The following is a 16,651-nucleotide window of genomic DNA, read 5'->3' as shown; positions in this document are numbered from 1 at the left end:
AATGAGTTTTAAATCTTATGTGGATACCTTCACATTGATGATGTGTGTTTAATTTCATAAAGATTTTTCTAGAATTCTATTAATTTCTTTAGGAAATTTCAGTAAATGTAAACAAAAGAGTTGTCTGCAAGTGTATATCCTCTAATGAAGTCCATCTTTACATGGTATAAGAATGTCCTCTAACATTATTTCAAGCCAGTATGGAAAATTTTCTGAAGAAGTCTTCCAGCTAATCACAGTTACATATTTTAATAATTCTACTAAAAAATAACAACAGTTAAGAACTGGACTTGGTCTGTAACATCCCCTTCATTTCAAAGTATATACCACCAGCTTGAATTATTATTTTAATTCTAATGCAGCAAATGCATGAGACAAAAGCATTTCTTCAAAAAGCCCTGCAAAATATTCCAGGGGTAGAAAAATATCAGCAACAAAAAGCTATTAGAAGCATTTATCATCAGAGCACCAAATTCGTGGCTTTGTTACCTATTAAACAAGACAAGAACATTTTGTTAGATCGCACTGATAAGGTCTGTTGATGTGTCTTGGCAGGAAAATAAAATAGAAAGTTATCTTTGCAACTCACTGACACAAGTTTGCTCATTCTGTTTCTTTGCTCCTACAAACCACACGTTCATGGTTTTAAAATAAATAAGTCATAAATAACAACAGAACTATAACTAAATAAAATCATATATGTATTATCTCATTGTATACCTATAATCTTGATTATTTTTAAAATGTTTTTGGCTCACATTTATACAAAGCTCTCTTCCATATTTGTGCATAGCAAAAAGGAATCCACAAGTCTGGGCTTCACTAGCTGCTGAAAATCTGAATCTTCAAGTCCATCAGGACTCATAAATGCTAGTCTCCGTAAGGCTGCCTAAAAAACAAAACAACACAATTGTAATACTGTTAAGGTTTGACAAAGTCTTCATTGCAAGACTCCATATAATTATTTCTAAATAATTGCCAAGACTCAAAACTGAACTGTGCTAGTCTATAGACTCTTCTGATTTGTTGATCTCCCATTACTGTCTTCATCTACGAGATTGATTTCCCCTCAAATACAGCTATTAAATGACAGTTCTTTTGGGGCACATTACTCTTAGAACAAAGCAGCAGGGACAGCATGGTGTCAACGAACACAGAGGTGAGAGTCAAAGCACTTTGATTGTAAACCTATATCCAGTCTGCTGCACATCTCACGCTGCCTCTTTGTATCTCAGCTCTCAGCTTCTGTCTTATTTATGAGAACTGTAAGCCATCTGATTCAGAAAACATCTGCTACTGAAGTTTTATGCAATGCCTGTAACAGAAATCTTTTAGATACCAGTTTAGTAGAAAGAAGCCATAAATTTCAAACCATTTGGGAACAAATAAAACTGCCAGTTGTTCTGATTATGAGGCTGCACAATAAAAATTACATTGATGTTACTATTATCTTCATAAAATCTCCCCTTCTAAGAAGGTTGCATTTTGTTGGGGTTTTTTTCTCACTGGAGAAAAACACACAACCATTAGATACTTCCTAGCAACCTGACATGACACATGCAACTGAAAAGCAGGTTGGCTTTTCTCAAGAATAAAAATTGGCTTCTATTAGCAAGATCTGATAGTTGAGATCAGCTCATCTCTGTGCTGTCAGTGCAGCACTACCACAAGAGTTAATTACCTGCTTCAAAGAATACAAAAAGCAAACAACTAAGCTAAAACCACCAAACACTACAATACCTCAGACTTTGGTGGCAGCACTTATCAAAGCCTGAAGCACCTTATGTCCCAAGGGCAATATTTGTATCATATGTTTATCAGAAAGTGTCATCAGGCAGTTACCAAATATCAGGAGAAGCAGAACTGGTGACACAAACAGGCAGGGAGCATCTCAAGTGACAGGCATAAATTCAAGGAATGTGCAGCAACAACTTCAATGAGACAGAAAAATCACAGCCCGGTTTGCTGCCATCACTCTGTGGCCTCTGCTGTAGCCATACACAATTAACATGCCTTCTTGGCAGGTATGGAGAATAAACACAGCTTTCCTTATGCTCCCATGCTCTCTTCATCCTGACTGAATCCTGCTTAAACAAGCAAAACTTCTCATGTGCTGGTACAAAGCTAGCAGTTAATCAAAGCTGCAATAACAAAGTTGTACTTTTACATTAAAAATAACAAGCACTGTCAAACAATATTCTTCAGTCTTCATTCATCAACGCCTATCTCCTAACCCTACATCACCCATGTCCACAGAACACTTTCCTCTTGCAGAATGTTAGGTGAGATTACTCAACTCTGACAGGTGATTGGGGCTCACAGTCCATGCAGTGCAGAGCCAGCAGCTGGGATATTTCTCTTAAGCACAGACAGTGTTAACCTTTTGTTGGCCACTTCTTGGCTGAACACTATATTGTCTTGGAGGCTCGAATAGACAAAAAGGCAGATTGTAGTGAAAGCAAGATATGTCCTTTTCTCTCTTTGGCCTCTACATATTTTCATCCATATGTGTGCATGCAGGTAAAGGACTTGCTACCCCTGTGATTCAAGGCTTAATTCAACAAACATAGCATCATCAAAGAATGGAATTTAAGAATCACAGAAACCGTATATTCTGAAGTGTTCCAGTGCTCACTAATGTGAAAATGAAGCCACTTTTCCTTATGTGCTTAAATCTTCAATCAGAGGATAAGTAACTGACATTGTACAGGATTGCACTTCAGGGCAAAATTAAGAGACACTGGTATGAATTCATTCCTGAAATACTTATGCCTTTTGAAATCTAAAGGGCTGTTTTTTCAGGATAAGTATGAAATAAGAATTGAAATGTACTTACCAGACACGCCACTAAAACAGAATCACTGTTGTTTCTTTCAGTTGGTGATCTGCAAAGTTTAATTAAACGAGGAATACCTGGGTGCACAAGAGTACCAGGAGAAATAATTTAGAAAACAAAGTCCTTATTTTGAGATGAAGTCTTGTTTTCTTTAGATGTTTCATATTTATCTTTCTTAGTAAATATGCTATCTAAACCAAAGATGATACGTAAATACGCAAGGAGCTATACAGTTCAGAGCAGACATAACTAATAGTTGTAATGTATAAATACACACATTGTTTTTACCCACTGTTGCTGTTTCAAAGTGGAGATTGTGACCTCCATTTCTTCCCTATGAAAAAACTCCAGCCAAAAGAATGTGTCCCTTCTTGTTAGGTTTATCACATCCGAACCTGCTGAGTTCCAAGTTTTTTGCCCACTAACACATCCTGCACAAGGGTTTAAATAAAGAAATGGAGGAGGCAGCACTATCAGTTGGCATAGTCTGCCACAGCTGTGTTGGGTGGATGCTGCACCCTCAGGTTCCTCTGGGAAATGGGCCAGAGGTTCATTTAATGCAACATCCTTAGTCACTCTCCAGACAGATTGTATAGTAATTTCTATTGTAGAAAGTGTACCAAAGGAGGCTAAAAATTAAAAAATGCTTCTCAATGACTGGGAGTTCAGCCCTCTTTTTTAGTCTGCCATTAAGCTAGGAAACATTCTTACAGCTGAGTTTTATGGCTGCATCTGCCACTTCAGGATCTCGGCTGAGTCGTGCCAGTGTAACTGCAGATTTCTGCTGGACTCGCTCACAAGCAGCAACTTCTGCTGAATTTCCTGAAGATGACTTTTCAAAGAGCATTTCCATTAAAAGTTGAACACCTAGAAGGATGTAAGAGCCATTGTTATTCTCTCTTCAGCAAAAATACTCAGTTCAAAAAAGTAAAAGCGAAAAACAGGCTAGGTAAAATACACACAAAATAAGGAATGACGAAAGCATATATATGGATGGCAGTTTCGCCATCAGCATTCAGGAACATCTGCTCTGTGCATAAGTTTGCCTTCACTAGGAAGTTCCAGAATTCCTGGAACCAGAAAATGCACTAACTTGCTTCTTCTAACTTCTTGACTCCTCTACAATTTGGTATTTATATTTCACAAACTTATTTAAGTGAACTAAATGTAATTTTTTATTTACTTCTAAACTAACCTGAAGGTAATCACTAATTTTAAAATCTGTATGTTTCAGATATTTACATGAAATTTTGAGTGAAATTAAAGGAAAGCAAAACTTTTTATTTCAGTTTATGCATATTTAAGCAAGCCTTCAAAAGTTCCCATCTCAGACTGTTTAAGGGCATTTTAGAATGGAGAATCCTTTAATGAGAGGAATGATGACATTATTCTCCTTGAAGTTTACTGTGCAACTAACTCTTCACTTCAGAGGCCATAGTAATCTATGTCAAAATGGTTTCATTAACTTTCTGTTGCCTGTAGAAGTTGATATTCTTACTATAGCAACACAAAAACAGGTGAAAATGTGGTGATTTCTATTTTCTAGACTATTTAAAATGTAAGGAAAATTATGTGTTATTAGACTCCATACGCTATTAGGCATTCAGATTACTTCAGGTAGCATCAGAGCATTTTAACAGTTACAACATTTGCATAAATAATTAAGAGAATTAGCATCAGAATCATGCAGCTAGATAATGATCGACATACAAAAAAGTCAGAGTTGAGAAGAAATTATATCTAAACTCTCCAGGATTCAAGGACCCTTCTCAGTTTGTGAACCTGGCTTCTGACCAGCATCTGATTACCACAACATCAGGCAGAAACAAAAAGCCTTTCTACACAAGAGGAGTGTCAACCCTTTTCAAAAGCCTGAAGGCAAATGCTTCTGTGTGAGCTTCCATTATAGAGTGCACACACAAACTTTATTTCATCATATTGTGCTTAACAATCCATATGTACATCTCCATATAGTGCAGTATCTAGCATGAGTTAGGCCTAGTTGGCACAGCTGTTAGTATAATTTTATGAACTTCAATCAAGTTTCTGCTGTAGTGGAAACAGATAAAATATGATCACACATCTGTCCCCCCAGTAACAAAACAGGTTTAGGTGTGCTCAAGGAAATAGCCTTTATAATCATAAAGGAGTGCAAAAGCTTCCAGGGCATGTCTGGATTGTGGGTATTAACAGCACATCAGAAAATAACAGTACAAGTCAAACAGACGAACAGTGTATTCTCTACCCAATCCTACAATTACAGGCACCTAGGGTCTTCCCTGGGAAATCTTAGGGTCTTGCCAACAGTTTCTAGAAAATATTCTGGGTTGGGAAGCCTTATGTACCTGCACCAAGAGGTCCAGGACCTTTAATGTCCAGGAACACATGGAGCTTGGACCAGGGGCATTGCAGGAACCAACATGAGGACCTGAGCAATCTCTCTCTGGGGCTGCCCATCCCTCCCGTGGAACAAGGAGATCATATAAGAAATCACCATGTTAACCTGCCTTGCTCCTCCCCCTCACTGCACTGTCTTTTGCATGGGACAGGGAAGTCTGGTAATTTGTAAAATTACATATACCTGAGATTAAATTTCTTCAGTATCCAGATCAATCCAGCCTCAACATTGTCACTTGGTTTCAAACTTCAACACCTATCCACCTTAGCAAGGACATCAAATGCACACTACCTCTGTGCACACATGGATCATATCAAGCAAATTAGCTGTGCCTGATCCTTGAAGCCATATTTATGTGCATAGGTCTCAAAGTTTCCACTGAAATGCAGGAAGTTTCTAAATCCAATATTACAACCCAATATTGGCCAATTCTACTTCAAGACCCATGTCTATGTAGATGCTTTCTGAAACCCTTTCTCACCTATAATCACCCAAGTCTGAGATTCAAATGGACACAAACCATTCCTATCCAAACCTTAATTTAAAAAGTCTGGATGTGATATTCTTAGGACAGAAAAAGCAACATGTGAAGCTGCACTGTAAGTCAGAATCTCCCACTCCTTCCCCAACCTCCTCCACCAAAAGAAAAAACAGACTAAAAACTGTCTTGCAATATTGCTTGGCCATGAATTTGCTATATTAATAAGGCAGTAATGTCTTCCTTTATCCCTATCCACAGAATTATTAACGTATCTTCTCAGACTTCTGGTGGGACTGTAACACGTAGGGGTTTTTTTTCAGTATAAAAATTTGTCGTAATATGATATTTCAAGAAGTGTGGAAAAAATCTGATAACTGCATAGTCATAAAAATATAATGTGTCAAAATTTATACTACTTCTAAATACCTAGGAAAAAAGTGGCACAAAATGCAGGTATGCATGGCTCAGGATCAGATGACATCTTTCAATGTGTAAGAATTGCCAACTTATACAATGTCATTACCAGAACAAAGCTTACTAAAACACTTTGTACTACCTTGCTTTGTGTCTATGAGTGTCACACACACAGAGAACATCAGCAGTATGGTCATACATACGAAGTTTTATAAAGCAGTGGTAATTTATTTCAGTTACATAGAACTATCCCTAGCACTCATTTTGCATCCTGCAGCAGTGTGTGGTGTCCAGCAGAGATAGGATGCAAAACCACCTCATTAATGAAGCCTTTCTCCTTTGCCTTGTAATGACTGCTTTCCCATCTACACACATTCTCCACAAATACAGAATGTAATTCAGCTAAAATACATACCGTTTCCTTGAATGATTTCTGAAGCACATTGGTCCAAGACAGACATGTTTGCCAAGATTGTTACCACCTGTTATTAAAAAGGGGAGAAAATATGAAGTATAACCCAATGATTCAGTAATACTAAATAGCACTGTGGCAGAAATGTGGCAAGCCCAATAAGATTAAAAAGCATTCTTGTAGGTCAACTGTCTATTCCCACCTTTGTGAATTCTCAGGTGTCTTTATCTTACATATGACTGCTAACTGAAATCCAAACACGAAAACCAAGAAAAATAAAACCTCTTTTTCTCATGCTCCCATACTCATGCGTAAGAATCTGTCATATAGACATCTACAAAGCAGATTTGTTGGTCAAATTGTTAGAAAGAGGAAGATAAAAATTTATAAACACCAACCAACTGAAAAAACATGGAGTCCTACAAAGAATTCAGCCAGGAGCTGCCCACCCTCAGGAATCATTCCTGTAGTCACATTTCAGCTCTGGCGCAGCGCAGCAAGCAGCATACATTCAGTAGCATAAAGCTATTGCTAAGTTTCTGCTTCAGGGTTCAGCTGAAATGCTGAGACATCCCCACAACTGATTTAGAGTTTTGAGCTTTGATTAAAGGGAGAATTTAATGAATACTTCTCAGTTTTATTGAAGACGTAAGTTGTGTGTATGTCAAAGTACTATCCCAAAATGAGATGGATTTAAAAATCCATTTATAACTTTCCTGAGCTAAGGCTGAAGCACATTTTGAGATCCTTATTTACACAATTTCTTATCTAAAATTGCACTGTTTTCAAGATGAGGTGTAACTCAACCTGCTTACAGTCATACAGCGAGCTGTTGACAGAGCTAGGATCATGTGGTGCTGTTGGCTTTCAACCACCCATTTCCTTCATTGATATCATATACTTCCTCTTATACATCTTGCAAGATAGTCTTTTTAACTTTATCCTCCAAATAACTTGCTTTCTGCATGCAAACACATCTCAGTAGTAACAGCATATGAGGGACCAAAAGATAAATGTTATAGAGCATTAGAAAACAAAATATAAATAATATTATTTCTTCAGAGGTTTTAGTTTTTCTATTCTAGTTGAGAGCAACTGACCAGCCTCATTGATCAGTTTGAGACTGGTTATCAGCTTTTTAACAGTACAGGTCAGTTCGAAAACAAGCAGACTTCTCAGACGTAAGTAGGCATGAGATCAAATCACCATTCTGATCTCACTTTGCCATTTTAATAACAAGGATGACTCATTTTCGTTGCTGTGACATAAAGGTCTTCCACTTTGGAAGGTAGTGTTACAGTGTCATCTCTCTGAATAAATATACTTACTTAGGATGCAAATGAGTTGCTGAAACTCTACAGAGTGACAGGTAGAAATATGGTAACTCAGTACATGTCTATGTATTTATTCCATATTAATTATTAACTGTGTTTCAGGCAGAGTGTATATGTTTTCTCATTCTAAATTATATCCTGTTAATGAAAATTGCTTCCTCTATGCAGAATCTGTACCCCATGTGGCTCTCTAAGCCACAGATGAAGAATTCAATTAACCACAATTTGAATACATGCCAATTATTCCACTGCTTCAAGATATTTTGTCTAATAAGTATTTTCATACATAAAAATATTTTGTATCTTTTGACACCAAAAATTATTTGAAGTTATATCTGTACTTCCTTCACATTGATTATGTGGCCCCTATATTTTGCAATGTATTTATGGACTAGCCTAATGTATTTATATGCAACTTTCTCCAGAGGGGTTTATAAAAGACCCTTACCATCAATAATGATCAAGTTCCACCTATATTATCTTTGAGAAACCTTAATAGGACTTGAAAGGCAGTTAAAGCATAGATAACTCACTCAATATGGACACATTTTTCTTTCCTCAAAAAAGTCACATTTTCCTGTGATTTAAACAAAGTAACATTAAATAGCACAACCTAAACATGTAACAGGCAAGTTACATATGAGTTGGCTTTAAACGCTTTATTTCCCCTATACTTGCCTATTTTAATATTCAGTATACATACAGCTTCCATGAAAATTTCTTCTGCAATACAGACCAAAGTTCAAGGAAGTTTAATACTAAGGATGAACTCTCTAGAGGAAAACACAAACTTAAATGTAGATTCAATTTGCTTTGAAAAGTAACACTTCTGTGAGCACTGATATTAATGAAGTCTCATGTCTCTTGGATTTAGAGTTGATCAAAAACCATAAACAGAACTTTTCCAGTGGCATCTCTCCCACAATACATTTTTCTTTTTGATCTAATAATACCTAGGCTCATGATGCAGTTTTTATCTCTCTCTTTTCCCATTGTCTGGCTTCAAATTTCATAAAACCTTAAGCAGTCTCTAAAAAATAAGTGTAGTGCTGTTGAATCTGCAGACCAGTTCAGATGTTATTATGAGACATGAAGCCCACAGATACAGATGAAAGTCACTGCCTAAGCCTCATTTCCAAAAGGAAAATAGGTGAAAATTATTGGGGAAAACATATTCCAAAGCCTCTTTTAGAACTTTAATGATTTTGAAACCATTGAGAGACTTGAAAATATTTAACATGGAATCTCTCCCATTCAACTGTAATATTTAGTATCAATTGCTTTAATGCTTCAATTGTTCAAGACATCGCCTGTAAAAATTACACTCCAAGATTGTGAAGGACTGGCACCTGAGACAATTTCAGATTCTTGCAGTTTTCCTGAATTCCTAAACCGTGCAATGAACTTGTAGTCAGCTCAATAAAAAAGAACATATCCTGAAGACAGGACACATGAGCTCTGATCATCTGCCAGTGCTATCACACCAGGCAGAAAGTCTGTGCTGTAGCCACCCACAAGTTCCAGTACACTAGTGTTATCTTGATAGGTGGCATCTGCAGATGTGCTATTTAGCAAAGACTGTCAGGGATTTTCCAGAGGAAAAAAAAAAAAATCAAAAAATAAAAGAAGTTGCTTCATCATATGTGGAATTTTTAAATGAATCAACTACATTACAGTCTATTGTCAAAAAATAATGAAGTATTTTTAGCAGACTGCCTTAGAAACTGTGTCTCAGGTGCTGCAAGGGCTAATCCAATCCAGCATAGTTCCCTGACTCAGTGCCTGGATGTCTGCTGAACAGATCTGTTCTGGATCTAGATCTTGATCCGTGGATCTCCAATATCTATATTCCACGAGAGGTCTTCAACAGACTAAGCCAGCCCAGTGCACACTCTAGTCTCTGTTTTCCAGATTCATCAAAGATTGCAGGTGTTTCTCTGTCAGGACTCTGATAAACCTGGTTTTCTGTGAGAACTGGCAGCCCTAAAACCACTGTAGTAATGTACACCATAGAAAAATAGACCTGATTAACAAATAATGAACTATATACATTTTTTGACACCAGATGACAACCAAATTATTCAAAACAACCACAGGAATAGGCCTCTGGCTTTTATCCCTGTGTTCACCACCTACCTGTTAACAGCATGTGCTATGCACTATTTACCTAAACCACGTAGTAGTGAGTCACAGTAAAACACGAAATGCCAGGAAAAGAATTCTGACCAGTTTATGGTTTAGCACCTTTTGAAGAGGCACTACCTTATCAAAATAATAACATTCAGACAGTTCCACTGGAACTACTAAGTTTTTTCATAAGACCAAGAGACAAAGTATTTAACTTTCAGAATATAAAAACCATCCCCAAAATAAAGCTTTAAAAGTTCACCTTTAAATCATCTGTTGGCACACAAAGTATGCAGATATATTTGAGGGGAAGGGGCCCCCCTTCAGATCCATAGAAAAATTCCTTATTTAATAAACCTAAAAATAATAGATCTATTTCATACTTTTCAAATGTCAGTACAAATTCATGTTGCTAGTCTCACAGATGCCCTGGAACCTAAAACCTAACCAATTTCTATTTCTATGGGCAATATAAGCAAACAGGTGCCTCCTTGTAGTGATGCTATCATCCATTATTATAAAATTGGCAGTGTTGCTCTTGTTGGTTACTCCAGTAAGCAAAATCTATTTTTATAACTTGGAAAGTGATTTTAGTTCCACATAGTTTCCTTTCACTCACCCAGCCTTTGAAACATACTGAATTTGTCAATGATGAACGTTCATTTTCAGTGCTGTAGTCCGCTTTGCACTGAACCACAGGAATGTCAGTTGTCAAGACTGATTTAAATTCAAGAAACCATGGTTAATTAAGAACCTTTAGAACAATTTTGTTCAAAATCCCTAGAATAATAGTCAATTTGGGAATTCTCTTGCTAAAAAAAATAAAAATAAAAGTGATCACTAACACTACAGTAACGCTTTTCTTTCTAAACAACTAGTTGTGACCAATGCTCACTAACCAGTGCACAAAGGTATTGAACCTTTGTTGCAAAAATTAAAACTGAATGAAAAAGCTTTGTTATAAACTAAGATACATATACTGAAATTGTAAATCTCAAAAGCTTTATTTAACAAAGAAAGAGCACATAGGAAACAGAAGGCTTCTTTGGTAACTTTCCCTTAATGTAAGATTCAAGACCATGTAAAAGTGTTTCTCATTATTGTGAAACCGTCTACTCAGGAAAGATGCAATAGGATTTGGAAGATGAAAGCACACATTTTAGCCTGTTAAAGGGGCTCTTGGAGGACAGGGAGGTGTCTACAAAGCTGAAAGATGTGATGCTAATATACCTTTATTGATAACACAGGCATACTGTTCAGTGGGCTTTTATTGGCAGTTACAACACATAAATAGAAGGACTTACATAAACTCAAAATGAGACTTAGCAAGTAATTTAACTGAGTCGCAAAGTAGATCAATATAGAATTGCTAATTCTCTTAGTTAATTACTCCTTTAATGCTGATTCATTGCTAAGTAAAATCCTTTTTCTAAATATTATAAGAGTATTTTGCAATTCATTCAAATAAATGACATAAGGATAAAGCAGAGTGTGCCTGTAAAGTTCCATCTTGCGAATGCCCCAAAAGGGCATCTGACAACTAATCAGAAACAAGATGGATCTTTTGTTTCTGAATGTAAATTAAAAACATCTGAACTTCACAATTCAAGATCAATCCACACAGAAACAGCAAAAGAGTACATACAGCAGGGGTCAAGAACAGGCATTACATCAAGCTTAGGTAGAAAAAATCTTTTAGCGTGCTATTTTTTGGGAGAAAAAACTTTGTTAAGAAATCTTTAGAAAATGTCTCTAGGATGTTATATTGCTTAAGATAGAAAACAATTCACATTGCTTCCAGTAGCGTGTTGGGTTTTTCTGGTTTTTATTTCTGTGGCTGGGAAATAGTTTTATTCCTGAAAGAGAAATAAGTACATCCAGATCAACAGGTGTTTCTGTCACCTGATTGAAAGATGCAAACATCCCCATAAAATAATAGTAACAGAGACAGAATCAGCTTGCTAAGTCTAGGTCTATTCTGGGACTGACAGGGAATGCTGAGGCTGGGAAGTGGAGACTAAAACTAAAGGAATCTTTGGAATGGATGTCTTTACCACATTTTTATTTACTGTACTTCATATTGCTAACTAATCTACCTAAGAAATAGGCAGAAAAAAAACGATTCTCTCACATTTTGTTTCAAAGAAGCATATAGGAAATGAATCCTGCATGGGTCTCCTCCCCTCACTTCCAAGGACAGAGTTTTCCATCTTTCAGATGTAAAGTGGGGCAGGGGGAGAATAAGCCTGAAGACAGGCTGAGAAAGTTGGAGCTATTTAGCCTGGAGAAGGCTGTGTGGAGACCTCATAGCAGCCTTCCAGTATCTGAAGGGGGCCTATAGGGATACTGGTGAGGGACTCTTCATTAGGGACTGTAGTGATAGGACAAGGGGTAATGGGTTAAAACTTAAGCAGGAGAAGTTTAGATTAGATATAAGGAAAAAATTCTTTTCTGTTAGGGTGGTGAGGTACTGGAATGGGTTGACCAGGGAGGTTGTTAATGCTCCATCCCTGGCAGTGTTCAAGACCAGGTTGGATGGAGCCTTGGGTGACATGGTTTAGTGTGAGGTGTCCCTGCCCATGGCAGGGGGTTTCAAACTAGATGATCTTGAGGTCCTCTCCAACCCTAACTATTCTATGATTCTACAATTCTATGATTCCTTCACGGTATTAGAAAGCTTCTTAGATTTTGAAACTTACTCAACCAAAGACACCTAAGATGTCTGATCTCCCTACAGCCAAGCACAATCTGGCATAAGTCAATGCACAGTCATAGGAAAAAAGTCTAATTGGAACCAGGGTTTGAGTATGTGGGAGGAAACTTAACTACTACCATTTTAGAGGAGGCAGAAAGTGCTAAGAACTAGTAATTTCTGGTGCCTTCCTAAAAAATAATAGTTTTCTACTTGTGGAGGATAAATAAACAAGAAAATCTAATCTGTAGAAACACTGTTTACAAGCTCACTTTCTCAGAACCAAGACTGAAATCACACCCTTCACCTAGGAAGTGATTCTGCCTAGTTTTGGGAAAAAAGATCAGCAGCACAACTTAGAAGCTGTTTGAAATCTGCTCTCTCGTTTCCTAAAGGGCTGAAGACAAAAAGATGAAAAATGCAGCAAAATGCATACACAGTCATCTCTGACTTACAGCTTCATGACTGGTACAGCCTGCAGTGAACTCTCTTGTTTATAGTTTCTGCAGTAAACAGCCCAGCACCAGCCTTATTATACTGTGAACCTGGCAGGCAAGGGCAGAATAGAACTACAATTGTGCTGACAAAGGATGTTTTCCCCCCAGAGAGACTTTACACTAAATGCCCAGCTTTACAGATGATTAAGCAAAAATGCAGAGAAGTTAAACTGCTTATTCAAAATCAGAACAGCAGCAATATTAGGAATTGATCCCAGGAATTAAAACCTTACCACACTAAGCTAGGAAAGAACAGCAGAGTTCTTCAACTCAGATGAGATTTTACTCTTCAACAGAATCTGTTATCTTACCCTGCATCAAATCTAAATGCAAAGGGCAGAATTGTAATGAAAGAGGCACTTTGTCTCAAAAAAACGTAGTATGGAAGAAAGAAAGCCAACTTTGGACACCTGGAATGTAATGATCTGTAACACTGACCACATAATTCTAGTCAATACTATTACTTGTTGTTTTATATTGTTAAAATGTATATGCAAAGACAGAGATAACCAGTTAAAAAGAATGAAAGGACATCAAGGAAGTGATTACAGTCTCACACAGAAAATTAATTAGGATATAGATTATATAATGGCCTGGTTAAAGTTCAGGTACAGTCATGTGACTTTTGGCCTAATTTTCTTTTTCTGCATCTGTTACTGGCAGTCTTGTTTCTTGTTTAATTCCTTAAGATTTTTAATAACTTATGTTGTTTATCACATCTCTATTAGTTGGAAACATATTTTCTCAGTGTAATCTAGTCAATACTGGAAAGGATCAAATAATTTTAAGTGTATAGTTTTCCAGCCACAGTTCACACTGAGAGGGAAGGCAATTCTAACCATACATTTAGCCATACTAACATCAGAGCTGGATAGTAATGGATACCCATGGAAGAAAACTGAGCAGATCCCTTTATGACCTAGTTGTCCTTATGTAAAGGCTTTGTGTTGCATTTTTATCCGCAGTATGTAAATCTACAAACTGTGTTGAACTGCAGAAAGGGTGTGTGAGCATGCAATTGAACCATTTGAGACTATCAGATATTACTTGCTGCTGATCTTGAAAATAATTTTCAAGAACTAGACAGGAAACAGTCTACTGAAGTGAGAACTTTCAGGGGCAGAGAACCTGACTTTGCTCCTGACACTGACACTGGCTGCTCATGTAAAATGCTGTGAGTGATGGAGTCCCAGAGTATCACAAGCATTTAATCTCTGAGAAATGATGGCTCAGCAGTGGAAGGGATATCCCTCTTCCAATCCAGCTGGGAGATGGAGCTCCTCATTCCACACTACTTTTGTTCCAAGAAGAGAGATCTCAAAAGCACAAATGAGGACTTTTCATAAGCTGCCTTTCCCCTGACTTACGATGACTTAGTCTAATACTTGTCAGATGTAAGGAAGACAGTCACCTAACATGGCCTGCACTGCTCAAACTCTACTTCAAGATTCCTGTTCTTTTTACCCATACTGGTTTCCATACATATGGGAAAATTTGGACAGCAATTTAACAAAATGCAGTCAGAAATCCCACAGTCTTCATGATATCAAGCAGAGACAAAAAGCAGTTGGCAAGGAGTAATAAATTCCCCAGTACTCAAGAAACTCAGATTGAGTAGTACTGCATGTACTTCCTTTTCAAAGGAAGTCTAAAAGAGCTGTTAATATTCTTCTCATTAAAAACATTGCTCTCAAAGTCTTTCACTGGGTATTAAGCAATATTTAAAAATCAACAGTTCTTTATGGTAAAGTAACATCTGTCTTTGCTCTCCTTTTGACCCTACAATCTCCCATGTAAGACAGAAAAGGGGGAAAAAAGCAAATGCCCTGAAAAAATTGAACAGCAGAGAAAAGGATGTGGAAACTCTAGGAAAAAGAGTATTAAGGGTTTCAAATCTGAAATGAGACAGAAAGTCTCAACTTCAGAGCCTGCAGCATCTCCCAAAAATAAAGCAGCAAAATTTTCCATTTTCTCCTTCTGATTTAAAAGTTTTTCTCCACCTCGGACTTTCTTTTTGAAACATCATTTACTGATTTTAGACCTAGAAATGGATGTGTTCACTGCACATTAATTCTTTGTCTGCCTGAATAACAGATCAGAAGCTGTTAGGCTATACCTCCACAACTTCACAGGTGAGGTGAGAATACTAGCAACACTGAAGAGACAAGTGGGAATGCAGAGAGGAATATATTATTATACATAAACATACTGTGCAAACCCATACATATTTCATATTTTTCTATGTAGAGTCTAAGATGATGTTTAAAGTCAAGAAGGCCCTGAATGGTAAGGGTTTTGGCTAAACCTTTGTTCTGACAGTGTTTAAACTCTATTAAGACATTTGACTGTTTATGTTACACTGCTGAATTTGAGCATGAACTCTTCTGAAAGGATATTTTGATGCTCCTTTTAAGTAGAAAAACCCCAGCCTCATATATAGAACATAAGTATCTGCAGCAACTAAAAAGAACATGGTACATTCATATCCATTTTGACCCCAAACTAGAGGCTATGTTGTTTGGAAATAATCACTTTATCTGATAACACTTACATAAAGTATTTGAATATAAAACTAAGCAATCTCAATGTAATGCTGCTTGCTACAGAAGGAATACATGCTTCTATAAAAGGAACAATTATTCTCCTGTTTATAACTAAGCAGAACACTCAGTTCTAGATTTCTTACCTGACCTAATCTGACACTGCTGGGGAAAGGAAAGAGGAAGGAGGTTGGTTCTCAGATACTGAAGGCAGGAAAAGTTTGTTACCAGTTGCATACAAAAACTTTACAAAAGCCAAAAGACAGAACTTTTTTAGATGTGCTTGAGCAAGAAAATACCTTCTCCAGGCATCCAGCTCATGAGCAGAATGTTATTTATTTATACCATCATGGAGGGTGACAACTAGTCAGTGCTACCTGTCCTTAGAAAGACTGTAGAGAAGAACATTACTGTGTCTTTAAGATGAGATAAAAATAGCACAAAGAAAAACAAAATTCACTGCTTCATTCTTGCATTTCAGCCATCTTTCACCCATTTTCAGTGAGCATGCTTCAGCTAATTTTCTTAAATCAGCAGAAATGCTAAAGTAGTAATGTATTTAGAAATACTGAGTAGTTTTCTGTAAGGTAATTGTGCTACTTAAACTAAAGCTCTGTATGAAAACCAGGGCATTGAAGATTTAGGGGTTCTTTTATAATATTTAATGATAATTATTTTATCATTATTATCAAATATTTTATCATATTTGCTATGAATCTTCTTTTATTTTTTCACTATTTAGTATAGCTTCATGCCAATTAAACTGTTTTACCGCCCAGGAAGACCTGATCATTCAGGATGGACATTAGTCCATAAATATATATTCTACAGTGGTTGTATATACCAAAATAAAACCTTGAATCAAAAAATTTGAAAAACTAGTTAACTTTAATCTATGTCCTTAGGCAAATGTCTGTCTA

The 16,651-nt window shown here is 36.8% G+C and overlaps 1 protein-coding gene across 1 annotated transcript in view; it reads right to left on the bottom strand.

Moving 5' to 3' along the window:
* Window positions 1-760: 760 nt before the first annotated feature.
* The window catches only part of INSC (INSC spindle orientation adaptor protein), an 89,690-nt gene continuing 73,799 nt past the window's right edge, over window positions 761-16,651 (bottom strand). Inside the window, exons 9-12 of the mRNA XM_005153267.2 lie at window positions 6,545-6,611; window positions 3,548-3,703; window positions 2,837-2,913; window positions 761-889 (exon numbers count right to left, since the gene is read on the bottom strand). Coding sequence (XP_005153324.1) covers window positions 761-889; window positions 2,837-2,913; window positions 3,548-3,703; window positions 6,545-6,611 — 429 coding nt within the window. The remainder of the gene's footprint in view (window positions 890-2,836; window positions 2,914-3,547; window positions 3,704-6,544; window positions 6,612-16,651) is intronic.

This window comes from Melopsittacus undulatus, chromosome 4 (assembly GCF_012275295.1).
Source record: "Melopsittacus undulatus isolate bMelUnd1 chromosome 4, bMelUnd1.mat.Z, whole genome shotgun sequence".
NCBI classification, from domain to species: Eukaryota; Metazoa; Chordata; class Aves; order Psittaciformes; family Psittaculidae; genus Melopsittacus; species Melopsittacus undulatus.
The sequence above is the reverse complement of the archived record's forward strand: the minus strand, read 5'-3'. Positions and strand labels throughout refer to the sequence as shown.